The 26,534-nt window shown below is 39.5% G+C and overlaps 3 protein-coding genes across 10 annotated transcripts in view; 1 reads left to right on the forward strand and 2 right to left on the reverse strand.

Moving 5' to 3' along the window:
• The window catches only part of ttll5 (tubulin tyrosine ligase-like family, member 5), a 56,534-nt gene extending 49,313 nt beyond the window's left edge, over positions 1-7,221 (reverse strand). For all 4 annotated transcript variants that reach the window (XM_086149364.1, XM_086149381.1, XM_086149372.1 and 1 more), the window contains exons 1-10: positions 7,186-7,221; positions 6,857-7,060; positions 6,277-6,410; positions 4,461-4,567; positions 4,263-4,345; positions 2,900-3,006; positions 2,557-2,687; positions 2,370-2,452; positions 852-921; positions 674-758 (exon numbers count right to left, since the gene is read on the reverse strand). In XM_086149364.1, the coding sequence (XP_086005490.1) occupies positions 674-758; positions 852-921; positions 2,370-2,452; positions 2,557-2,687; positions 2,900-3,006; positions 4,263-4,345; positions 4,461-4,567; positions 6,277-6,332 (722 nt within the window). In that variant the 5' untranslated portion in view covers positions 6,333-6,410; positions 6,857-7,060; positions 7,186-7,221. The remainder of the gene's footprint in view (positions 1-673; positions 759-851; positions 922-2,369; positions 2,453-2,556; positions 2,688-2,899; positions 3,007-4,262; positions 4,346-4,460; positions 4,568-6,276; positions 6,411-6,856; positions 7,061-7,185) is intronic.
• A 187-nt stretch (positions 7,222-7,408) lies between these two features.
• Positions 7,409-10,366, forward strand: erg28 (ergosterol biosynthesis 28 homolog). Its single transcript, XM_086151183.1, has 5 exons — positions 7,409-7,533; positions 7,768-7,915; positions 8,303-8,393; positions 8,479-8,597; positions 9,524-10,366. Exons 2-5 carry the CDS (start codon positions 7,783-7,785, stop codon positions 9,610-9,612), a joined length of 432 nt encoding a protein of 143 aa, XP_086007309.1. The 5' UTR covers positions 7,409-7,533; positions 7,768-7,782; the 3' UTR covers positions 9,613-10,366.
• A 2,415-nt stretch (positions 10,367-12,781) lies between these two features.
• flvcr2a (FLVCR choline and putative heme transporter 2a) overlaps positions 12,782-26,534 on the reverse strand; it is a 29,658-nt gene continuing 15,905 nt past the window's right edge. For 2 of the 5 annotated variants that reach the window (XM_086149475.1, XM_086149436.1), the window contains 8 exons: positions 25,891-25,958; positions 25,527-25,630; positions 19,007-19,117; positions 17,706-17,811; positions 17,481-17,592; positions 16,074-16,138; positions 14,083-14,103; positions 12,782-13,406 (listed from right to left, as the gene is read on the reverse strand). In XM_086149475.1, the coding sequence (XP_086005601.1) occupies positions 13,323-13,406; positions 14,083-14,103; positions 16,074-16,138; positions 17,481-17,592; positions 17,706-17,811; positions 19,007-19,117; positions 25,527-25,630; positions 25,891-25,958 (671 nt within the window). In that variant the 3' untranslated portion in view covers positions 12,782-13,322. Of the gene's footprint in view, positions 14,104-14,540; positions 14,659-16,073; positions 16,139-17,480; positions 17,593-17,705; positions 17,812-19,006; positions 19,118-25,526; positions 25,631-25,890; positions 25,959-26,534 lie in introns of all 5 variants that reach the window. The other 3 variants (XM_086149454.1, XM_086149445.1, XM_086149465.1) reach the window with 3 other exon arrangements.

Raw genomic sequence — 26,534 nt, forward strand, 5'->3', positions numbered from 1 at the left:
ATAAAGGATTGTAATCAATAAATATTATAAGAAGCAAGCTATCTAATAAAAAAAACTTCATCAATCAATACATTTTGTAATTCTTAATGTTATAATTTCAATATTGTCTTTATTTGTGTAGGGATAATATATAAAACCCTGATGTATGCATGTTGTAGTCGAACTGTGGTCCGGTCGTCCTAGAATTACAGGGATTATTAAGGACATCTTTAAAAAACTAGGCTACTCTTATGTAGGCTATATTGGTTTTTTTTTATCTTTTGAAGACAGTTTACACCTTGATTTGATAGCTGACAGCCAAGTAGAGACCACATGATGGGAAAAATTGGACAATGAGGTGTCACGTGGAAGAGGCTTGACGTGAACATTCCACTTTGCGATGATAAGTGTGGGCAAAAATGTCTTAAAGTCTGTTTGTAACTACTCATATGGTTCAAGTGAGTCAATAGCAGTTCCATTTACTTCCAGTAAGGAAATGATGGTCATCGTTCGACAGAGATTGAAGTGCTGAATTTGTTTAGATAAAACGGTGCTTAGACCTTTGTTACAGACATAGATATTACATCATGACTTCATCAATCCTGATTTGTATTGTAATTATAAGGAGGAAAAAACACTCGTCTGTAGAGCTAATCACAGAATCGATCTGAAGTACTCAGACGAGAGAGCTCACCTGGCAAGGCCTTCTTCATACACATAGATGAGGAGTGGATCGTATGATGTGACCAGCACATATAATCGCATGTCAAACTTGAACTCTGCAAACAAACAAAAAAATGTTTTTATATGTAGTTTACAAGAGTAAACCTTCCAAAGAAGATGACTCTATGGCGGGAAAAAAAGAATCTTACCATCTATCAAAAGCGGGTTGCTAATATAGCGAGACACCAGGATGTTTTCATCCATTGAGATCTGACTTGGCTGTAGGCGACAAACACAGAGAAGGATAAGGGTGTAGACGGCATTGTATATCACAATCATTTCCACTCTAAGGGTTCCTTTATTGTTCTAAAGATAGAAGAGCATTGTGTTTGAGATGTTCCTATTTACTGCAGCAGACAAGCAGTGGCAAAATATCAGCCCGATAAAACAGGCACTGGATATTTTGCAGAAGGGTCAAGTTTTCTACCCTTTTTTTTTTTTTTTTTTTTTTAAATCATGACTATTATGAAAACGTACTTCTAGTATAACTGGATCATTATCTACTATATAAGGCAGGTGACCATTTTCATGTTAATTTAGTATTATGTTTATGAGGGGGCTGGTCACTTTTTTCCCCAAAGATATAACGGAATGTCTCCAAAATCAAAAGGAAGACTAAAAGACTGTGAGAAATTCGATAAAAAGGTTTATCAAATAACTTGAAATTTATGAAAAGGTTGTTGAAAAGTCAGCCAGATATTGATTGAATGTAGTTTTCATCATGATGGGAAAATTATTTGTGTATCACATGTGATTTTCCATATGCAGGCAGATATTGTTATATTTTATTAATACCTTGATGGCAACTGAACATAGAAAACTGACAAGCTCACTTAACAAGTGTGCATTTTTGAAATATTTCACAGCACTTGAGCAGGCGGTACATTCATACAAAACACAATGAAATACTAAATTCCAATAATCTGACATTATGCTAACTCTCAAACATCAAAAGAATAATCAGATCAAGAAACATTGGAAGCTGCTGTGACAATGGCTACAGCAAGTCAACCTTTCATAACAGCCCATAAAAAATATAATCTGATAGTGGGAGATGGGTCATTTATGAGGTTGAAATGTGTTGCAGGTGGAGAAGTCAAGAGGGGATGGGAAGGAGGGGTAACATCAGTGCTGGCTACAGTTCAGAGAAAACTCAAACCAAAAAAATGTGCATAATTCTTTCAACTCTCCCAATATTACTCTCACATTCTTTCCACCGTTTCATAAAAATGCCTTTAAAGAAGAAGAACTGTGCATGTGTTTTCCAAGAGCGAGAACCTTGTGGAGCTCTAGGGCCTTGAAAGGGTGTGATTTACACCGCAAAGCTAATTAATGTTTCAAACCTTGGTCAACACTTATTTCAAAGACAGCTGTATTTGTGCACACCCAGACACCCGCCAGACAAAGCACATACACATACACATTGACAAACACACATACACGGAAATTGGGTAAACTGTTTGAAATATTAAGCTTTTAGAGCATAGTGTACACTCTCACACAATCACACCAGACTTGTGTACAAAATCCAACTTTCACACAAGAGACCAGCGTTTGTCTCCGAATTCTTTAACACCAATGGTCTCCCAAGGCAACAGGCAAACAGTCTTACATGATGTATAAAGGTGTTGTGGAGTAAATTGCCTCTTAGAGGCAAAGTCACTTACACTGCTGACCAAGTAGATGCCTCGACCTCTGGAAGATGCTACCGGTTTAATAATCCATGGGCCTTTGTCCTTGGTAAAACAGTCTGAAATTGATGCGGGAGAGATATAATCAGAATTAGAAGCAATGCTAATATTTCATAACTGAAGCTCCAGTTAGACCAGCAGACTTTAGTATCGGGATTCTTACTGCAGAATTCCTGGTATTCATCTGGAAGCAGAAAGGTCTGAGGAACAATGTGGAAGTTTTTGAAACCGTGGGCCTGCTGCATTCGCTGGATGTTTTTGTAAAGGCGATCTTTGCGTGTTAATTCATATGATCTATGAAAAGACAAAATAGAAAGCGGAACTTTTATGCATAGCTGCCTGATACTGAAATTCAAATAATTCATCATTGGGGCCACAGTGCCTGCCAAACAAATATATGTGTTTGTAGTGAAGATAAACAAACCCAGTGTCTTAAATGCAAGCTGAACAATGACTCACTATTGACATATAACAAGAGCAATGCACAAAGTTGAGGTCTCTTATACCTGGGAAAGTGGTTAACCTTCTGGAAATCTTTGAGGCTACGCAGGATGTAAGGCTTTAGGTGAGATCCTGTCCACAGGAGGTTGAAGTTATTACTGTCTGGATGAACCTGAAAAGAAGAGATAATCTGTTTTATTTCAAGGCCCCGAGTTGAACCTTTACAACGTATGTCGCAAGAGCATTATTTTAAAGGTACAACAACAAGTATTACAACTGATGTTCATACTATACTGCTCAAAAAAATAAAAGGAACACTAAAGGAACGCAATGTAACTCCAAGTCAATCAGACTTCTGTGAAATCAAACTGTCCACTTAGGAAGCAACACTGATTCATTTTGACTTGTTTCAAGGCCATTACATCAAAGTTGGATCAGCCTTTAGTGTGTTTTTCCACTTTAATTTTGGGTGTGGCTCGAAATCCAGACCTTCACAGGTTAATAAATTTGATTTCTATTGATATTTTTTGTGTGATTTTGTTGTCAGCACATTCAACTATGTAAAGAACAAAGTATCTAATAAGAATATTCCATTCATTCAGATCTGGGATGTGTTATTTCAGTGTTCCCTTTATGTTTTTTGAGCAGTGTATATACAAAGGCAGTATCCTCATATCTATCAGGCTTGTATCTCTAGGAAGAAGATGAAATAATAAGCTAGCATGAAGAAACACGCCCTGTTTTGATGAAATCATACCAAAATGATGATGAACTCAAACTTTCATCATCCTCTTGTTTGTTTTATCTGTTTTGTTTTATTCAGGCAGTTTCCCAGGAGGAATATGTTATACAACTGCATAGTGTCTTGGGGAGAAACAAATGTTGTAATTAAGGATTCACAAAGAGTCATCTGCCTTTGATGGTAGGTTACTAGGAGGTAAGAAGCACTCAAACAGAAACTAAATCATATACAACTGCTTGGAATGGGTTGTATATGGGTAATTGTGTACCCTTTTGACCTCAGATTTAAGTCATGTCATTGTACTTTTTCAGTGGACGTATAACTAAAAGCATCCTCACTGCATCCTATAGAAAGGAGAGTTAACTGTGTGGAATTATTAATACAGCTATACAAAGGGATTTTTTTTCAATGATATGGTTGCTTAAGAGTCTAGGATGAGCAATTATTGCCCCATGACTAATTTTAAGACAAAAAGCAAAAAAGTGCTGCAAAATGTTTGAGGAGCACTCCTGTCTGTGACTCAACTGAGACGGTAGTACTAGTTCAATGTAGTAATGACACAGGAGTTCAGGCAAGTTTTTCCATTTGAGGGACTCTACGTGTGAATATTCTATTCTATTCTTAGCTGACTCAGAATTTGACTTGGTATTGGTTTGTGAAGACTTTGATTTTGCAGAAAACATCACCTCACTGAACCCATGGTTGGTCAGTAGTCCTCGCACCAGGCGACTCTCGGTGCGAACAATCTTGAAAGACATGTTGTAATGCTCTGATGAAACGAAGGAATTGTGATGTCAGTTTCATACGCAATACTCCCCTCAGTAAAATGCTCTTAGTATCGAATTCTTTTAAGATAAAAATTATCTCTGGCTTCCGCAAATTACCTCCAACACAGCAGGTACTCCCATCTTTAGATACAATAGCTTCAGGAAAAAACAAGAAAATCGGAATAGTCTTGCTTAGGCCACTCCAACTGACACAGGCGTGATCTCTGGACGGAAACAGTAAAAAGAGATAGAAATGCTTAAAAAGAATGGTCTAATTCATGCTCTTAAATCGTGGACCCAAAAGCCCACTCATGAGAAATTGTTCCTCACACAATTCTCCCAGATGACTGTATGTTAAGAAAATGTAGTCTGGCATGGTGGTCACTTCATTCAAACAGACAGACACTGAACCACATTGTTTCAGAGGGGATGCCGGGCAACAACAATCCCATGTAATGTAGCGAAAACAAAATGTCAAGTCTATCTGATAGTACCTGACACAGCCTGCTTATCATGGGCTAAGACTAAGATATGGTAGCATGTTGATGGAGTACCATTTAATCAGTCATGGCTAATCTAGATAAGACAGGAGGCATGTAAATAATTGCAACCCTCAGCTTAGGGTATTCAGATATTTTGCACAAAGCCGAAGATATATTCTTGACAGAAATATCTTGATTGCATGAAAGGTATTTCGATTATGGTACAGCTTATTCATTTGGTAAATAAACCACATTTAAGGCCCTTAAATATTTGAGAAGTCATAATAATATTCCAAAAAAAATTTCACAAGCTGCAAACATTGGGTAACAAAAAACATAAAAGCAGTATCCTTGTAACTGACAAACCTCTGACGATGTAGACTTTTTTGAAACAGTTATTTTTGGATAATGCACCTGAAATGTAGTTGTATGGAGAACATGTCAAAATTGTAGTTTTACTGCATTCTGTTTGATGGTCTATTCACTTCTAAATTCAACCGTTTTTTTCCACTGTTGAAATAAAAATGACATTCTATTATTCTTGGTTAAGAGCACCAACTGTGTTAATAATATTTTAAATTGCATTTTTCATTAATATCTGTTTGTCAACCTGCCTATTATGCTATCATGGTATATGTTCTCTCTTTGCAGTATTCACAGTTCCTTATTGAGGTGATTTTCAGTTTCATTTTGATATTTATATTAATGTCAGGGCCATTAATTGGAAAGCACATTTAACCTTGTAATAGTCTGACTGAATTGTTCCAAAATGTACTGCAGACACAAAAATTCTAAAAAAGTGAAACATGTCTGACTGTGCCTTGATGGGTTAGAAGTGTGAAAAGACACTACAATATTGATCAGCTTTCTTTATCACATTTCCTGTTCAGTTTATATTTCTCTGTCAGTGAAAACCAAACTATCAGCTGAAAAAGTAAGACTCAAATGGCATGATCAAAATGACTTTTGGGATATGGAAATTTATCAGAAGCCAAAAACAGTGACTCTCTGCCATTATAATTATATTAGAATCTAATTAAGTAAATCTTCAGAGGAAAATAGTTGGCAGGGACGACAGACCATCTGTCACAACTATGATCTAAAGCTTGATGCTGCCCTCTATAGTCCTGCTGAACCTGTCACTGATTATTAAAAAAGTTCTAAAACGTTCAACATTCCCAGTCACCTGAAATACGTCTGAGCTACAAAGACCGTTACTAATACATATCCATACATATTATCAGGAGAAAAATACTATGTGACGCAAGGCTGCAAATATGTGGTTACGAATAAAAACTTCTTATATATGGCTCCATTTTTATTCAGCCAGTTTTAATGCAACCTGTGGTCCTTTAAAACTGTACACTGCACGAAAGCAATTTGTTCTTTACTTCAATGATGTTTACATATGTAGTCAGGTGCATTATTAATATGTGCAAATTTTTACTCACTCCTCGTCTTCTGAGGAGGATTCAGAACCCTCTTGGAGCTGGTTGACAGCCGGCATCTCCACGATGAACGCAAACGAGATGGCCGATGCACTTGGATCAACTGTTAAAGTTTATCATGGTCTCCTTTCTGATACCTGATGCAAATAAAGGTGAGATTAGAACCGTCAACGATCTTTTTCAAAAGGACGTATGTCAGTTGGACACGTTTTTATTAAGGCTTGATGCAAGAACGCATTCTACTGATGGATAATTAGCATACAATTTCACATGGTCTAGATAATCTGTCGTGGCGTTCTTTTTATTAACCCACAGCTGATAGGACACGTTAGAAAACATATTACATAAATTCAACTGACTGTGGCTAGACCAGACACGGTCAAGACAACGTTAGCTAATTAGTATTAAGAAGCTACTTGCTTTTTGGTGATTAAGTTTCCCCTTAACGATAGGCATGGAAAGCTAACATCAAAACAGCAGCTCTACTGGAAGCGACTCCCTCACACGCCGAGCAATGCAAACCTCAGATGCGCCATAATAAACTTGTTTTTTTTTTTTCCCCAGTCTGTTAACTGCTAGCTACCTGGTATCAGCATTGACAGTTCATCATCGCGGTTAATCTTCCTGGTAACTACAACAACTGAGTAGCAACGCTACATTGAGCATGCGCTCTCTCATTGCAAACGTCGGGGGTAGGAGGGTCGAAGGAGTCGTCTCGTTGGTGTACCGTAGATTTAAAACAATTTCTCAAACGAACGAATGATTCTCCCCGTTCATCCAACATGATCTAAAACGTAAATTATCATTGAACCAATCATTACATACTTCTCTGACGACCAGCGTATTGTTATGAGAGTGGTACTATTATTGAAAACACTAATGCCCAGCATATTACATCCGGGGTATTGATACCGTTTTGAGCTATTGAAGGGACAGCAGATATTATCATCTTGCACGCTCACATCCTTGCAGTGCACTATCTTGCCCGGGATGTCATCTTTGGCTAAACGTTGATTAACACGTGACTATGTTTGGCAATGGCTATAGGTAAATATTAAAATGGGCGTGGTCTAGTTTGTTAAAAAGCGCCAATCAGAACGGTGGTACGACAGGATGGAGTCATTTTTTTTCTACGCCCCGATTGGATAAACCCACAGTGCATGAGTGAACGCAGCATTTATGGTCGTTCAGTAGTATTTGTGTTACACCTGGTTCTAACTTTTTGACATGTCCACTCTCTGATCCAAAATACTCCGTCAGGTAAATACCAGTCCCTATGATTTTGAACACCATGGTAAAGTAATCAGGATTTTTATTCGGTTATTACAGGGTAATGACATGCTAGCTTACAGTCACTTTGGTGTTAACAGGTAGGCTAGTACATCTTCTGTGCAACATAACCAGACTACTTGTGTTTTTTTTTAGTTATCCCGTTGTTTAAATCAGTTAGGTAGGTAAATAGGTGAACACACATTGACCCATTGTTCTTATCAGACTCTGCCAAAAGACATGAGTCGCTTTCTGAACGTCCTGCGGAGCTGGCTGGTGATGGTTTCGGTGATTGCGATGGGAAACACAGTGCAGAGTTTCAGGGATCACAGTTTCCTCTCAGAGAAGCTTTACACAGGCACGCCAGAATTTGGTAAGCTTTCTGTTATATTAATATCACCTGATATTAGCACTGTATGTGTGTCAATATGGATTGATCAAAACACTATTATTGAGATGTTTACGGGTTGATCAGGGCTAGATTTTTGAGAGATGTATGAAGTTAGTTTATTCACAGCCCCTCAGCTATGAACCTCTAAATTTCCCAAGCAAGTGTGACTTCTAATACCTGTAGTTTTGTTTATCTGTTTGTTGTTGTCATCCAATATTGATTCCTAAATTTGGTCGATAACACGTGACATATTCACACTTCAATAATCTTCTGCCACGGCCAAATTCAACTAAATCTGGATACTTGGGTTTTTTTCATTCTCTTAAATAACAGGATTTTTGGTATTTCAATATCTTACCTTGTCCTCAGTGAACGGCCTTCAAGCTCGAACGTTTGGCATTTGGACCTTGCTGTCGTCGATTATCCGCTGTTCCTGTGCCATTGACATCCAGAACAGAACGTAAGACAGATCATCACGTTCAGCACCAGGTTTGTGTCAACAATATTATGGTGGGTTCTCACAGTTGTCACACTGGCTCTTGCAGGCTTTATCACATAACCTTATGGACATTTGTGCTGGCGCTGGGTCATTTCCTGTCAGAGGCCTTCATCTACAAAACAGCTCCTCTGACAATTGGGGTCATGGCACCTCTCATTGTGGCAAGTACGTTTTACATAGAATGAATGAAGGTCATTGTGTAAAAACCTATATGTCACAAATTTTGAAGTTAATTATTCAGAAATAGTTTTTTTTCTGACTACAAACCTGTAACCATAATCCAATTTTATGTAAGTAGTGCCATATATCATAGCAGGCTTTACTACTCGCGAATATATTGATGGGATAACATCTGACACTGCAATCACTTTGTGGATTTAATTTATTGATCAAGGGCAGCATAGCGGTGCAGTGGTTAGTAGTTCCTAGTTTAATCTCAACAGGGGGCATTTCTGTGTGGAGTTGCATGTTCTCCCTGTGTCTGTGCAAGTTTCCCGTGGGTTCTCTGTTTTCCTTCCACAGTCAAAAAACATCCAGTAGGTTGATTGGATCCTAAATTGGCCAGATGTGTGAATGAGAAAGTGAATGCCTATGTGGTCCTGTGATCAAGTGGCGACTCGTCGAGGGTGTGCCCAGCTTCAATGTGGGATCTTTTAAGAGTCACCCCAAATGCATAATTAATAGTCATTGAAATGTCATTAAAATTTGCAAGCTATTCCCAAAAAATTTGTAAAAAAAAAAAATTGAAATTTGCAGAATGAGCATATAAAAACCGTAAAAGAGCGAAGCAGTTACGAAACATAACTTTTGAATATTTTGTTCAAGATTGTTTTGAAATGTTTTTTTTTTCTCAAATGTTTGGGACATATTTTTGAATGTAGGATCAGATCTCAAAATACAGGGACAGAGGAACAAGTAAACTCTAATGAGTTTGCCATGTTCCTGAGGAAGGAGTGCAGTTTCTCAATATGATAATCTCTCTCTTAACCTGTTATAACTTGAGGGCATCATTATATATACAAGATCTTGGATCCCCACCAGGGGATAATCGTTTCATTTTTGATATGTAACATGTAGCATATTCTGTTTAGGTTTCTCTGTCATAGGGATGCTGATTGGTTTCCAGTGTTTTCCAGAGACCCAAGAAGAAGTAGGAGCACATCAGAAGAAACGTAATTAAACCCTGGCGGTTTGAATTTCCACACCAGATAGATTTTGACTGGTGGCAGTGTGCTGCTTTCAGCCTCAAAGAACATAAGCTCTGATGTCATTTTGTTTCTTTGCTATGATTGAAAATGTTTGCATAGTACTAAATCACAATCAGGGTTGTATTTAGTATTTTCTAACTCATGTTGTATAGTCGGTGTTACTGTTACAAACAGTAAGTGACTCCTCCTTGTGTAGCTGCAGTTCACCCCAGTAAATGTGCTGTTTTGTTTTGTTTTTTCACTGTGATCAGAACATGTTAATCAATAAATGGAGGTTTCATGTTGTGAAGTTTGTAATGTTTTGAACAATAATTATTTGATAACATCTAAGTTCACAATGATAACATATTATGGTACATAGAAAAAAAATGTAATGAGCGTTCTTAACTATCCAGTCATTCCTGAATGAAAATAGCATGTGTCACCTGTGCCTATTTGTTTGTTTGTTTTAACCCCCTCAAACCCCGTAAGATAACTGTAGTTGATCTATTCTTTAAGGCACGTGAACCCAATGCTTGAAATGTCGCAAGAATCACACATTTTGATTAGTATATTTTACATGATGAATTGTTGAGATTTTTGAACTTGATGATTACTGTTTCTGTGAACCTACACTGTTTTCCTTTGTAACACGAGAAATATGTATCTTTATGGGTTCCAATTAAAAAACTCTGGAAAGAATACAATTGAACAAATAAAAGATTTGCCTAGACAGTTTGAAAGAAAGTAAATTGTTTTATCATGGAAATTGAGAAAGAAGTAAAATCCCAAGACAACTTTACTAAATTCTTAATTTCTTCTAAAAGCAAGAAGCCACCATAAATGCATTCTTTTCTGATAAGAAAAATTGAGAATTTGTGTGCAACTTAAAAATGTGTATCAGTAAAATATCAATTGTGGTTACAGTTTAATTAAGATTTAATTATAGTCAACCGAATAAAGAGGTTTTCTGGGATGAACTCCGAAATTCCCTGATGAGAATTTCTTGAAAATGGAAAAGCACAAATTACAAATTAGCCAGGCAAGAGGTCTCGAGGAAGACCAAAGAAGATTTATGGACGTAGTGAGAGAGGATATGAAGGTAGTCGGTGTGAGAGAGGAGGATACAGAGAAAAGGGTTAGATGGAGAAAGTTGATTCGCTGTGGCGACCCCTGAAGGGAAAAGCCGAAAGAAGAAGAAGCAAGATAATGCAGCATCAGGGTGGTACGGGCCAGTGTATCCCTGAGTCAGTCCCAAACCCAGATAAATACAGAGAGTTGCACCTGGATGGTCATCCAGCGTAAAACTTTTGCCAAAACCAAACATGCGAATCAAACTTCATAATGTCATACCGGATCGGTTGAGGCCCAGGTCAACAATGACCACTGTTGGTACTGATGACCTACAGTACCAGTGGAATTTGGGCAACTGCAGGTTTAAGAAGGAGAGGAGGAAGGCATGTTCAGAGAGAGAGTAGAGAGCAGAGAGAGAAGAGGAAAGACAAGAGTCTGGTAGTTAGAGTAGGGACTTTGAATATTGGGACGATGACAGGAAAAGATAGAGTTGGTCGACATGATGCAGAGAAGAAAGGTTGGCCTGTGTCCAGGAGACCAGGTGGAGGGGTAGTAGGGCTAGACTCTTAGGAACAGGCTTTCAGTTGTACTATCATGGTACTGACAGGAAGAGAAATGGAGTAGGAGTTATCTTTAAGGAGGAGCTTGTTAGGAATGTTCTGGAGGTGAAAAGAATGTCAGATAGACTGAGGAGTGTGAAACTGGAAATTGAAGGTGGGATGCTCAGTGTTGTTAGTGCCTATGTCCTGCAGGTGGGATGTCAGGTTGAGGAGAAGAAGACGTTCTGGAATGAGTTACATGAAGATAATAGAGTGGTAATTGGTGCAGTCTTCAATGGGCATGTTGGTGCAATAGAGGGGATGAGGAAGTGATAGGCAGATTTGGATGCAAAGGAACAGATGGCGGTTGGCTTTGCAAAAAGAATGGAAATGGCTGTAGTGAACACTTTTTGCCAGAAAAGACAGGAACATATGGTAACTTATTAGAGCAGAGGTAGGAGCATGCAGGTAGGCTACATCTTGTATAGACGAGGTAATCTGAAAGAGAATGGTGACTGCAAAGTAGTTGTAGGTGAGAGTGTAGTCAGACAGCATAGGACGTGGTTTATAGGATGATTCCGGTGACAAGGAAGATCAAGAGGACAAAGGCAGAGCAGAGAACAAAGTGGTGGAAGCTGAAAAGGGAGAAGTGTTGGATGGTTTTCAGGGAGGAGTTGAGAAAGTCTCTGGGTGGTCAGGGAGAGCGATGAATGGACAACTTCAGCTAATGATATCAGGGAGACAGGTAGGTGAGTACTTGGTGTGTCATCTGGAAGGAAAGTAGATAAGGAAACCTGATGGTGGAATGAGGAAGTGCAGGAGACAGAAAGCGGTTAGCAAAGAAGTGGGATACTGACGGAACTGAAGAGAACAGACAGGAGTACAGGGAGATACGGTGTAAGGTAAAGATAGAGGAAGCAAAGGCAAAACAAAGGGCGTATGATGACTTGTATGCTCGGTTGGACAGTAAGGGGGGGGGGGGGGGGGGAGGTAGAGGTAGTGGTATAGTTTCTGACTAGATTTTCCAACAGGATCTTAGAGTGAGAAGATGCCTGAGGAATGGAGAAGAATTGTGATGGTGCCCATTCTTAAGAATAAGGGGGATGTGCAGAACTGCGGCAACTATAGAGGGATAAAGTTGATGAACCATAAACAGTGACAATGATGAAAGGAGGCAGACAGGAGGTTGCAGAAATGAAAATGCTAAGGTTCTCTTTGGGAGTGACAAGGATGGATAGGATCAGGAATGAGCCTATCAGAGGCACATGTTAGATGTTTTGGAGAGAAGGTCAGAGAAGCCAGACTGAGATGGTTCAGTCAGGAACAGAGGAGGGATAGTGAATATATTGGTAGATGTATGCTGGATTTGGAGCTGCCAAGCAGGAGGTCTAGAGGAAGACCAAAGAGAAGATTTATGGATGCAGTGAGAGAATCTATGAAAGTAGCTGGTGTGAGAGAGGACGATACAGAGAATAGGGTTAGATGGAGACGATTAATTCGCTGTGATGACCCTTGAAGGGAAAAACTGAAAGGAGGGCATGGAGACAAATAAGGAAGATATATATTCAGAGTTTATTAAATCACATGAAACAGATACTTTAATGAGTCCATTCTTGTTTTTAACATGATTGGTACTTATATTTTAATTTCCTGTTTATAAAAACCATTCAGTGTTACTTAGGTCAAGAAAAACATCAGTACAGACATGAGTAGGTATGTAATGATGGTTGTACACTCGGAACTAATTCACATGAAAATGTAAAATACCACGGAAGTATCTAACTAATATCTCTCAAAATTACACAATCATTACATAATGCTGAATATCACCTGACCTCAAGTCACAACACATCAAACAAATGACATAAAGTTTGCTCAAGAACTGACACATCAGTAACACATTTATGAGCTATGAGTGACAGGTATAAAATATTATTTTATGTGCAATAGATTGACTCATCTCCACCTCTCCCAAATTTCTCTAAATATTCACAGCCAACATTTTCTACCACCACAAAATTCTTTGAGCTATTGCTTACGGTAAAGTAAGGAAATTATTTTCCTTCCAAGATCTACTCAGATGCATAGCATCAATCATAGTTGCAATCAACAGTGTTCAGAAGTATTACTTCCACATAATCCTGAATGGCAGGTAGAGCTGCGTGGCCACCTGACTGATGAGACAGGAAAACACAGTCACTGTGATATCCTTGAAAAGGAGACCCCTCAAATTGAAACCTTCAGCCATACAACAGTTGGCACATTTTATTGGGCCAATAGTAAAAAACATATGCAATTAAAATATTGCTCATGATAATGCATAGGAAATTTCGTTAATACCCATGAACATGATGGAGTCGCTAAAATGGGGACAAGTGGGTCTAAATAAAAACATCAGATGAAATAATTTTGTTTTTCTTCTTTTTCACACAGGAATGTAAAAAAACCTTTGAGGATTCAAGTGTCATGCCATGCATGACTGGCTTGTGCTTTTGCCTGGAAACAGACAAATTTGCACTTGGGATTCCAGTGTGTGTCTCTGCCGTTCGGGCCGGAGTGTGATGTCCAACGGGACATTATGTCATTCAGCACTTTAATGTCCAGCAGGTCTGATGGGTCATACTGTATTCACACGGCTGAGTCACGGCTGATATGTTGATTAGTATCTATGTGCAAACTTCTCACAGGATCCTTTCTTTGACCCTGAGGAGTATTTCTGATTTAAAACCATTTATCTGTGTACAATGTCAGTGTGCTTCGGAAGGACCAATACCCGTCTCTTCCTTTTCATCAAGAAGGGTCATCTCACAACTTCCCCTCTTTGAGTATCTCAGGACGAGAAATGCTTACTTTTGGATCATCTGTGTTTCTCTGTGAAGGACACATTAGTTTCAATCACAGTGTGAAACAAAAGCGGAAAATACTCACAATTCATCAGAGCATACAGACAGATTACACTATCCAAACATAATTAACAGAGACACAATATTCTAGACATCTATTCTGCACAAAAAACTCGGACATTTAAAAGCATTCAAAACCTGCTTGATCAAAGAAGTTTAAAATGACAAACAGTGGACGAAGAATTTGACAGACTGTCTACAGCACTGACTGAAATTCCATTAACCCTCCCCTTTTTTTTTTTTCAAAACCAACACGGAAAGGTTAAAAATCCCAGATTAGCTGCTTTTAACTGAGATGCGGGAGAACCATTTTATTTAAGTGGGAAACAATGCAAGTCATCTGTGTGTGTGTGGGGGGGGGGGGGATTTTTGTGCTGAGACTTCAAAAGATTGTGTTTCCCCTACCTTGGCAGGTGTGTTTTGGTTTAATTGGGATTGTGGGTTTATATCAAGACTGCCATTGCCAGGGGCTGCTGGAGGCTGTTGCCCCGTACTCCAACACCGAAGCCTCAGAGCCTGTAGGCTGGAACAATAGCTTGGGTGTCACACCTCTGACGGGCCCAGTGGAGCCTCATCGTTCATTAGCTACTTCAGCAAGCCACCACAACCCTCTGGCCCCCAGAAACCACTGCACACCCAGCAACGTGCATAAATATAGGGCTATCTAGGTCTCAAAACTGTTCTGCCATCTTTTCTCAGACTGCTTTTTTTTCCTCTATCAATAAGCTGTTTGTCAGAACTCCATTCTGTTGTGATAATTTTTAAAGCCATTTATATATTTATGTATCACATATATGAAATATTTGATTTCTTCTGTTCTTTTTATCATTATCTATTCAACTTTTTCAAAATTATTTGCTAATATTTGCAAATTTCTTACAAATTGTGGGGGTATGGTTTGATCCTAGTCCTACCTTATATTTAGAATATTTAATTGCTGAACCTAAACTTCCAACCTCAGGGTACCCCAGGCCCCGAACAGTATCCACTGCTGTTCTTAATCTTGCAAAATGAGACAAAACATGTTGAATATGTCTGAGAATTTTGTTTTTTGTTTCTGTAATGTAAGTCCAATCACTTCTGACAACTTCCTAACAAATCATCAGTTCTCTTTGTGTGCAGGATAACTGGAGCCCATTTTAAATGGAAAAATATTTTAGGATGCAATTAGAAAGGAGAAGAAAGAAAAGTAGAAGCTCCAACAGATTTTTGTTTGAATTTTTAGTTAAAACACAGAGGTGAATTGAGCAGCTGATGTATGAAATGTCTTTTCATTTCACTGGATTCTTACACTTTGAACTGTTTAGGAAAATACTTTAAGTCACATCAATGCAATTGAGACTTGTTTAATCTACAGGCAATGATTTGAGATTTCTAATATGAATCCATTGAAAACAGGAAAAATAATTCTATAGATGGAGGTCTCAAACTCGTGGCCAATGGGCCAATTGCGGCCCACTGGACGATAGTTTGTTGCCCCCACTTTTATGTCAATTTACATGGTAAAGTGCCATACATATCAAACTCGCGGGCCGCACTAACATTAAACTTTTCATATCAAGGCAGGGACAAAAAACTATCATCGGGCGGGGCTGCGAGTTTGAGACCCCTGCTATAGATATTTTACAGCTGTCAACTGCACCCGAAAGAAAGAGCAAAAAGTGCATCTTTGCAAGTGTTGAACTGGAGAAGAGTTTGAAAACCATGCTGCTGTCAATGGACAGAGCTGTCAATCAAGCAGACAGGCTGCGCGTTCTGCATGCAGAGGAGGACATTGGGAGTTTTCAGTGGGTTGAGATAGCCATGCATCCCCTGTGCTGATGTGTGTCCATGCTGGATGCGGAACCCTGTTAGTCAATTCAGCCGAAACACAAGTCAGAATCACTCTTTCTCCCCGTCCGCTGGGAGAGAACAATCCCACTTGTATTAGTTACGTACACTCACTGCCTGCCCCTCCGCCTGGATGTTGGCCTTCTGTCGCCGGAGATCAGACTTGATTAATCCTGTGATTCACAAAAAAAAGGGTGACAGGAAAAAAACAAAAAGTTATAATTACAAAATTGGCTCCTCTTAGAGGCTGTTTAAAAAGTCAGTTAAGACAGATGGAGTTCTTTGCCTGTATCCAATTAATACACACGACAGCATATCTAATGTTCAAACAAATGACCTTGATAGATTTTTGACATGTTTCAATAAATTTGGACGAGAGCTTGTTTTACCCTGAGAAAAGATCACTGTTGAAGCGTTGAAAGTATAAATCATTCACAACGTTGTTTTCCAACTTTTGTACTATTAGCCTGCAGTTTTTCACAAAGTGCCCATCTGTGCTTCTGAATGGTTGATTGTGTCTTTCCAAAGGCGTCAACCCAAACATGACACTGTCACCTACAAGCAATTTAGCTCTTTATCGGTGAAATGTTCAAAATGTTAAAATTCAGAATAATCTTCTTTGTACTGTTTTCAGATAAACCAAATGTTAAAGAAAGATGATTTTTGTATTGTATCTATTTATATATTATTGGATTATTCATTGGGGTAGCACAGTGGCACAGTGGTTAGCCCTTAGGCCTAACAACACGAAGGACCCTGGTCTGATTCAGATATGGGGTCCGTTGTGTGTGGAGATTGCATGTTCTTCCCGTGTCTGCATGGGTTTCCTCCCACGGTCCAAAAACATGCAGCAGGTTAATTGGTAAAAATTGCTCTGAATGAGTGAGAGGATGGCCCTGCGATTGACTGGCGACCAGTCCAGTACCATGCCTCTTGCATGATGACAGCTAGGATGACAGCTTGCATCCCTCGCGACCCTGAGTTCATGAACTCTTAAAACACAACTTTTGTGAATAATGGGGTTTCTGGAGTCATAAAGTATGGGCTGATTTCTTTTAGTCTAGAGACCATAAAAAACTATGCTCACTTCATCATCCATCAAATCCTAAACCAGCCTCCTGTCTGTGAGCTCAGCTCTGTGAGAGAAAAACATAATTTTTCTCTGATAATTAAAATGCATTTAACATTAAATCATAGCCTTTATCATATTTCATCTAGTATCATTTATTTCACATATTTATCATTTCTGCTGTTGGTCTAATTGAATGCAAAAGAATTAAACGTTGACAGAATAATTCATTCAGCCACTAGTCGGTGCTCTTATCTAGTGGAAGAAACAACTGCAGGCACCTGTCGGTTAAATGACCGGGGTTCTAATGTTATTACATATCATGTGCAACATGATCATGGTTTTTAAAAAGTCTATATCTGACATAAGGTCAACATTCTCAGACAGTTATACCTGCATTGTAATCTTGGGACAAACCTAAACCAAGAAAAGGTATAATTCCTTACCTGTCATTAAAGTACCAATCAGCAGAAAGATGCACAGGAAGATATTTCCTGCTAAAGTGCCCCATTTATCAATTATCTTCCCCTGGCAGATGGTGAAAATGATCCCAAAAATCTGAAATGAGATTGACATTTAGAGCTGCTTACCAATACAATGTCCTCCTTAATATCATGTCTTACATTTTTAAGCTGTGTCTCAAAGTTCCAAGCACGGTGCCACAAACTGACCTGTGCTGAGCAGTTGAGAAGTCCCGAAGACGTTCCCTCCGATTCTGGGTAGGTGAGCTCCACTGCGAACTCAAAGCCTAGGGGAAGGTATCCCGTCATGAAGAAACTGCAGAATGAACAAAGGGAAAGTTAAAACTAAGTGTGCATTTCATCTTTTTTGCCAAAGAATACCAAACAGCTGTATTCTTAATTGAGGGAAAAAGTATCTTAACGAGTGGCTCAACCCAGTTTTGGAAATCAAAATTGCAATGAGGTATTGCCATGGAAACCAGAAACTGCCATAATCAGCTTACCCTAAATAGCAACAACTGTAAGGATAAATCATGTGGACTCTGCAGTTGGATGAATGTTGTTTGTTGAGTTAGAAAAACTTTTGAAAGAGGAAATACTGATTCTCCCAGATATTTTATGGTACTGAAAGAGCAGTCAATTGCAAGGAATGGGAGAAATTAATTGTATGTCTCAACACCCCATCAGACCCTTTCAAGGCAATTTGATAGAATGCCCAGAAAGAAACACATTCAAGCTATTACATGTTATGACTATGACATACCCCGATATAATTCAGCATACCGTATTGCCTTGAAACTTTCAACCCATCAAGGTTGTAGTGATTTCCTTATCATCTTTTTTTAAGTGATTAATAGTTGTGTGGGAGTTTTAGAGCTAAGACTACAAGTTGGGCATAATGAACAACTTTAATACTCTTCCATGGAGTGTAGTATTTTCTTTGCGTCTTGCAATTTAAAGAAATCATATTAAGAGAATGGCTCAATCTCAGAACATTGATAGAACAATATCAATAATTTGGCAAAACATAAATGAACAATTGTGAATCGTGATTTATTTGTACAAAAAAGTCCTCTGTATGATATATGTCATCGAAATTTGTCCAAAATGTGTCAAAATCAAATTACAACAATGTTGATCTCACATAACAAATGCCGGTGGTATTTATACTTCACTGAAATATTGGATTTAAATAGATGATTCCTGTTTTTGATGGATTTAATATTTATAGTTTCAGTGTTAGGAAAGTTGGAAATCTATATCAAATTAGCACAAACACATTTCTCCCAGAAGCATAAAGTATCCAAGGACTGCATAATTACTTGTCTGACTTTACTAAGGCTTTATTAAACCAAGATTGCAGGTTTCCTAAAATTATAGTGATAATAACTAATGAAACAAACATGCACATCAAAATGAGGTAAATATAACTGCAGGGTATCACACATTGGATTTTCCCAGCCAAAAGCCCTTATCAGCCAGCGGGCCTTTACCCCAAGATGATTACCTACCCTAAACCTCCAGCCGTGATAAACACCACCCACAGGTGACCCAGATTGAGAGTGAATGCATAAACCAGCATCCCAATCAGAGAGAGGATGTACACGGCCAGGGTTGTCTCTCTGCAAAGAGACGAGGGGAGGATGAGACCAGATACAGTTCAATTTATGGTTAAACTTTGTGATGCGCATACATTCACACGCACACGCACATCACACACACACACACACACACACACACACACACACACACACACACACACACACACACACACACACACACACACACACACACACACACACACACACAGAAACAGGAAAAAATGTTCTGTTTTTTTTCTAAAGAGGGAAAGTAAAGTTAGGAATCCAGTTGAATCAGATTCGACTTTGGCAAGAACTTCTCTGGATCTGAATCCTTCGACTAAGCTTTGCAAAGCAGATCAAAGGAACTACGTCCCACAATTCAAGTTCAATAAAAATCTTTTCCGTCACATCAATTTCAGAAAATATAAGAAAATTGCACACACAATTGAATATAACATACATATACACATTACATATGTGTACATTATATATTTGTCAATATAGAGATAGTTTATAGTGACAACAAAGAACCAAAGAATACGCCCAAGGTCAATAAACAAAAATTTGTTCTTGTAAAAGAAACGTTTATTTACACATATTTCAACATGTATAATGTCATAAGTGATCACCTTGAATACCAATACACTATAAGGCCAAAAGTCTTCGCTCCTCTGCCTTGACTCGCATATGAGATTAAGTGATATACCATTCCTAATCCATAGGGTTCAATATGACATTGGTCCACCCTTTGCAGCTATAACAGCTTCAACTTTTCTTGGAAGGCTGTCAATGAGGTTTCAGGAGTGTGAATTTTTGGCCATTCTTTCAGAAGCGCAATCGTGAGGTCACACACCGATGTTGGATGAAAAGGCCTCGCTCTCAGGCTCCCCTCGAATTCATCCCAAAGGTGTTATATCAGGTTGAGGTCAGGACTCTGTGCATCCACACCAGACTCTGCCATCCATGTCTTTTGGGCCTTGCTTTGTGCACTGGTGCACAGTCATGTTGAAAAAGGAAGGGGCCAACTCCAAATTATTCCCACAAAGTTGGGAGCATAGAATTGTACAAAATGTCTTGGTATGCTGAAGCTTTGAGAGTTCCTTTCATGGGAACTAAGGGGCCAAGCCAAGCGCCAGAAAAAAAACCCACACCATAATCCCCCCTCCACCAAACTTCACAGTTGGCACAATGCAATCAGACAAGCACCATTCTCCTAGAAACAGCCAAACCCAGACTTGTCCATCAGATTGCCAGATGAAGAAGCGTGATTCTACACTGCTCTAGAGTCCAGTGACGGCGTGCTTTACACCACTGCATCCGACACTTTGCATTGCACTTGGTGATGTGTGGCTTGGATGCTGCTGCTAAGCCATGGAAACCCATTCTATGACGCTCTCTGGGCACTGTTCTTGAGCTAATCTGAAGGCCACATGAAGTTTGAAGGTCTGTAGCAATTGACTCTGCAGAAAGTTGGTGACCTCTTTGCACTATGCACCTCAGCATCTGCTGAGTCAGTTTATGTGGCTTACCACAAAGTGGTACCACTTTGTGGTAAGCCACATAAACTGACTGTCAGGCCACATTGCTGTTCACACTGTATTATAAGAACACTTCCAATACAGCTGGCAGTTGACTGTGGAATATTTGGGAGCGAGGAAATTTCATGACTTGATTTGTTGCACAGGTGGCATCCTATCACAGCTCCACACTAGAATTCAATGAGCTCCTGAGAGCGACCCATTCTTTCACAAATGTTTGTAAAAACAGCCTGCATGCCAAGGTGCTTGATTTATACACCTGTGGCCATGGAAGTGATTGGAACACCGGATTCAGAATATTTGGATGGGTGAGCAAATACTTTTGGCCATATAGTGCATTTACTCTGTTGTTCTGAATTGCAGAGGTAATAAGTAATATCTGCTAACTAAAAACAGTTTTAAAATGACCACACTATGTGACTTACACTTCTTTGGATGAATGACCTTTCACAAGAAGGTTATGTAATTGAAATTACACTATTAAAGGAACGCATATTTACTCCACGTCATTTTATATCCCATAACATTTCTGATTGTGGGCTGTTACTGCTGGACTACTGTCTGAGAGAAACAGTATTCCCATGTAAATGAAGAGCCCTTTTCATAACCTGGGTCATCTACACAAACAGGCTGTCTTTGCGGAAGCTCTCTTGTACAACCACGCGGAAAATATAGCTCCCAAACATCTCTGTTAATATAACGCAGTCATCTCTCACCCACAAAGGCATGTCCACGGCTTAAATCTGGGCCTTGATGCTTTCACTACCAAGCATCCTACTGGCATGTAAAGAATCCAAGGATTTTATCTAGTCATAACTGTTCACATGCCAGGCATAGCTGTGTAAAACACTGTATCACAAATCCATTTCATAATAACAGTTCTGATAGTCACACAAGACAGGGGACTAAGCAAACCCAATCATGGGATTTCTAACAGCGTGACTCTTTTGTTTGGACAGGTTCTCAAAATAAGCTGTTCTAGACAAACATGGGAAATCCCATCGGTCAATTAGGAAAATATTCAAGTTCAATTTATCAACAAAAACAAGCAATTTACCTGACAAAATTGCCAAAAATAATCAGGAAATTTTGAACAAATTCTGTGATGTAACAACAAAACTTTATAAATGAAGACAGAAAAAAAGAAGAAAATCTACAAAGCAATACTTTTTGAAATGGCATTTCAGGGGTGCTGAGTCAAATATATAATATTCATTTTGCAGCCAACTGTTCTTCATTATATGGAGACAGTTACATCAAAGTCTTGATTTTTCAAACCAAAACCTGATCTATATGAATATACTTTAGCTGAAATTATACCCAAATCTTTCAACAATACTTTCTAGTACTATTAAATTTTGGTCAAAAATACAAGGCAGTGACGTTCAGATGGATAAAAAGTGTGAGAGGGGGATGTTCTTAACAAGAAAAACATACGTGGAATCTTAATGTTGAATTATAACTCTTTTCTATTTTAGATGCCGTGGGAGAGGAGGACTTTATCCTACTGAGACTGTCGGTCCCAATTAGCAGACACATTAATGCCCACTTTGAACAAAAGCTTTAATTCCTGTAGATGTATCGCTGTGAGCCAGAATTAAATCGTCCATGTGAGGAGTGGGAATTATAAAGCACAGCCCACTCTGCTTCCAGAGTTGTACTCCCTCTCAGACATCACTGGAAAATTTCTAGTTCTGATGATCACTTTTAATCATATGACTATTAAATACAGTAGGTCATTACGGGGACTCCAATCGGGGAGTATCAATGAAATGTCAATATCAATGAAATTGCCCTTTTTTAAATACAAATGCATGTAACAGTAACCTCCACTTTGGTACTATAAATATGGTTCTTTAGAGGAGGTTTTGGCTGTTCAAAATGTAATTTAAAAATATTTGCCACATTCTGGCTTTTAGAGACTTTATTAATTGAGTTTCAGTAAGCACTATGTGGCGGAAAAGCATACTAATTAAAAGTTGTATAGCAGGTATTAAATAAGCTACACATTGGGGGCAGTGTGGCTCAAGGGGTAGAGCGGTCATCCTTGGTACCAAACTTTTTCTGGTTAGATTCAAGGCCCCTCTTTGCCTGTGAGTTGCTGAGCAAAACGCTGCTCAGTAACTCTTTTCTGCTCAGGGTTCATCCATATTGGTTTAAATGCAGTAGTCAAATTTCGCTGATGTTGTGCTCTCTGTATAGTGAATGCAACAATAAAGGTGTTTCTTCTTCATCAGAATTCAAACTACAATCAGCACTGAGAGTGAGTTATTTAGTTTTTACAGTGGGTTTTATAGACTTACAACTCAAATATCCCTAATGGTTGAAGGAGTGTGTGCCAATGAGCTGGCTGATGTCCTCACCTCCAATCTTCAACCTCTCCCTCAGCCAGATCACTGCCCCCCGGTCTCCCTTCAACCCGCTTCAAGAATACAACCATCATCCTCCTTCACAAGAAGAGCCCACCCACCTGCCTGAATGATTACAGGCCAGTAGACCTCACTCTGATCATTATGAGGTTTTTTAAGAGAGTGGCACTAGCCGACATTCAGAGCAGTAATCAAGACAACCTGGAACCCCTTCGGTTTGCATCCCAGTCCAACAGGTCTACCTCAGATACTATAGCTGCTACCCTCCATTACTCCCTCTTCCACCTTGAAAATAGACTCCTATATCAGGATGCTCTTTGTGAACTACAGCACCGCCTTGAACTCTGTCATGCCCAAAAAACTCACCCACAAAATGTCCACCCTCAGCATGCTCCCCACCCTCTGTGACAGACTCCTGGAACTCCTGACTAGCGTACCCCTGTCTCTGAGGATAGGTAATGGGACATCAGGCAGCATCATCGCAAACACAGGCACTCCTCAGAGATATGTCCCCAGCCCCATCCGCTACACCCTGTTTACCACAACTGTGACGCCTCCGACGAGGAAATCATCATCCTGAATTTTGCTGACGACAGTGCAGTAATAACACAAACCACTTCTTCTTCTTCTTCTTCTTCTTCTTCTTCTTCTTCTTCTCCTTCTCCTTCTTCTTCTTCTTTCGGCTGTTCACTTCAGGGGTCGCCACAGCAAATCAACTTTCTCCATCTAATCCAATTCTCTGTATCCTCCTCTCACACACCAACTACCTTCATATCCTCTCTCACTACGTCCATAAATCTTCGCTAAGGTCTTCCTCGCCTGGCAGTTCCAATTCCGTCTACCTATATATTCTCTATCCCTCCTTTGTGCATGACGGAACCATCTCAGTCTGGCTTCTCTGACCTTCTCTCCAAAACATCTAACATGTGCTGTCCTCTAATAGACTCATTCCTGATCCGATCCATTGTGGTCACTCCCAAAGAGAACCTCAACATCTACATCTCTGCAATCTCTAGTTCTGCCTCCTGTCTTTTCATCATTAAAACTGTTCCTAGGCCATACAGCATCACTGGTCTAACCACTGTCTTGTACACCTTTCCTTCGTCTTATAAGTTACCCTATGTTCCTGTTTTTTCTGGAAAAAGGTGTGCACTGCAGCCATTTCCATCCTTTCTGCAAAATCTATCACCATCTGTCCCTCTGCATTCCTATCCTGTAAACCAAATCTGCCCATCACTTCTTTATCCCCTCTATTGCCTTCACCAACATGTCCATTGAAGTCTGCACCAATTACCACTCTCTCATTTCTAGGAATATTCTTCATCACTTCATTTAACTCATTTCAGAACTTCTCTTTCTCTTCAAATTCACATCCCACCTGCGGGGCATAGCCACTAACAACATTGAGCATCACACCTTCACACCCACCACTGGTGGGGACAAATTGGCCTACAGGATGGAGTTGGCCAGTCTGATGTCATGATGTGAGGACAACAACCTCACCCTCAATACAGACAGGACGAAGGAGATGATGGTTGATATGAGGAAGGAGGGAAATCCTCATCAGCCACTGTCCATCCAAGGTCTTGTGTTTGAGATGGTGAGCATTTTTAAATACCTGGGTTACCACATCAATGAGGACCTCACCTGGTCCCTCAATACCACGCAGACTGGTCAAAAAACAGTGACGCAGCTGTTCAAGACGCTCTGAACAGCAGCTGTACTTCCTGAGGAGGCTGAGGAGGTTTGGCATGTCACCTAAGATCTTCAGCAACTACTACAGCGTTGTTGCATTGTTGAGACCATCTTAACCCGCTGCATCACTGTACACTGTAAGATGCGGCAGCAGCACTGCGCTAGCCTGCAAACATCTGCAGCAAGTGGTAAAAACAGCAGGGATAGATCACTAGACCACAACTGCCTTCTCTGCAAAGCATCCACCATCGCAGAGTCCATAGGAGAGCTGCCTCCATCACCAAGGACCACACCCCACCCCTGATCACACAGCGATACTCCGGGTGGAGGTATAGGAGTGTGAAATGTAGATCAACACGACTGAAGAGGTCATTCTACCCAACTTTTTCGACTCCTGAACAACTGACAGGAGTCAATAACCCTGTTCACTTTACATCCAGCACGGCCAGTGTTGCCCACAACTGTTTATGTATTTTAACATTCTGTCAGATTGGTTCTCTGTTTTAGGTGAATGGTGTTTGGTCGATTGAGCAAGCAACCCAGAAATGGTCCAAAGAAATGTTAAGCAATGGCTAAAGTGTATATTTAATTAGGGGAGGTTGCCAATCCTCTAGGCTACAACTTGTGCTGCCAAGCTAACTAGAAGACAGAAAGAAGAGAAAGGCCTCTATCTTGACACATCATGGACAATAGGAATAATTTTAAATAATCAGATTTCCCAAAAAGGTACAAAATATCTTTAAATATGTAAACGAAAACAATTCCATTTCATGAAATAGATTAAGAGTCAAATATATCTTCATACTCTTGGAAAGATTTAAACAAAGATTTAGTGAATTATCTTACTTGTAGGTTTTCGTCTTGTCCAGCCAAATGCCACATATGAGCGAACCCACCATGCCAGCTATGACAATGGTCAAGCCAATTCTCCCTGCATTCACCTCTTCACCCTGGAAAGAAAAGTGATGACATTTTGTACCGTTATCTTCACTGGGGGCAACAGTGACCCGTGTTCCCGGTCAACCCCTTTACAGTTTTGGTTGTCAGTGTATCTCAAAAACAACAAACAAATGCTTGAAGTTAAGCACATTGACAGTGAGCATTCGGCCTTAAGCCAGAAGTTGACTGAGAATAACATACATCAAAACTGCTTGGAAATAAGGGAAGTGAGACAGTACAGTTTTTTCAAGCAGACAAAGTGAAGACTCACAGGATAATGTTCAATGATCATCCGGTTCAGCAGAGTGGAAACGGCATAGAAGCAGCCAACATTCAGCCCTACAAACAACGAATGAAAAAAAAAGAAAGTTGCTGTTTATTCTGATTCAACCTTTCAGGAAAGGGGAGACCATGCTTTCAACTGAAAACACTCGACAACCTCGCACAATAAATGGCTGTCAAACTCCTATGTTACTCAAAGAAAAGCTTATAAGTTATGTTAGTACAGTCCATTCAGAACAGTATGTAAAATATGTCCTTTGGCACTAAAGAACCTTAAAATGTGTCTGCCTCAGTGTGTTAAAATGTCCACCAAACCTCATGATACATCTCAATTGTTCTTTTGGGTCAGAGTTGAACTCTCATTTACTACAAACACAAGGCTTTTCTGCAGTCCACAGGAATAGAATGGGAGTTTTCAACATTGCTGTTATAATCAAGGCATCATAACAGGGAGAAATGCATAGATGCAGCAGATATTTTGCAGATGTGGATTAGCACTTTATAAGCCTTGAATTATAAGTTATGCTGTCAAAAACTAAGGTGGACTTAAATGTCGAGTTTCTTCAGGTCAGCACAGGATGTAACTGAAAACTGAAGCCATATTCCTCCAATGTGCATACAAAATATACTTGT

Source organism: Fistularia commersonii, chromosome 1, assembly GCF_037954325.1.
Source record: "Fistularia commersonii isolate RoL2024-O1a breed Wild chromosome 1, RoL_Fcom_v1.0, whole genome shotgun sequence".
Taxonomy (NCBI): domain Eukaryota; kingdom Metazoa; phylum Chordata; class Actinopteri; order Syngnathiformes; family Fistulariidae; genus Fistularia; species Fistularia commersonii.

Excerpts from the sequence above, each read along its gene's own strand:
- erg28 (XM_086151183.1), top strand. The coding sequence starts at position 7,783 with ATGAGTCGCTTTCTGAACGTCCTGCGGAGCTGGCTGGTGATGGTTTCG. Across the intron at positions 7,916-8,302 it reads CACAGGCACGCCAGAATTTG|TGAACGGCCTTCAAGCTCGA; the intron begins GTAAGCTTTCTG and ends CCTTGTCCTCAG. Across the intron at positions 8,394-8,478 it reads ATTGACATCCAGAACAGAAC|GCTTTATCACATAACCTTAT; the intron begins GTAAGACAGATC and ends TGGCTCTTGCAG.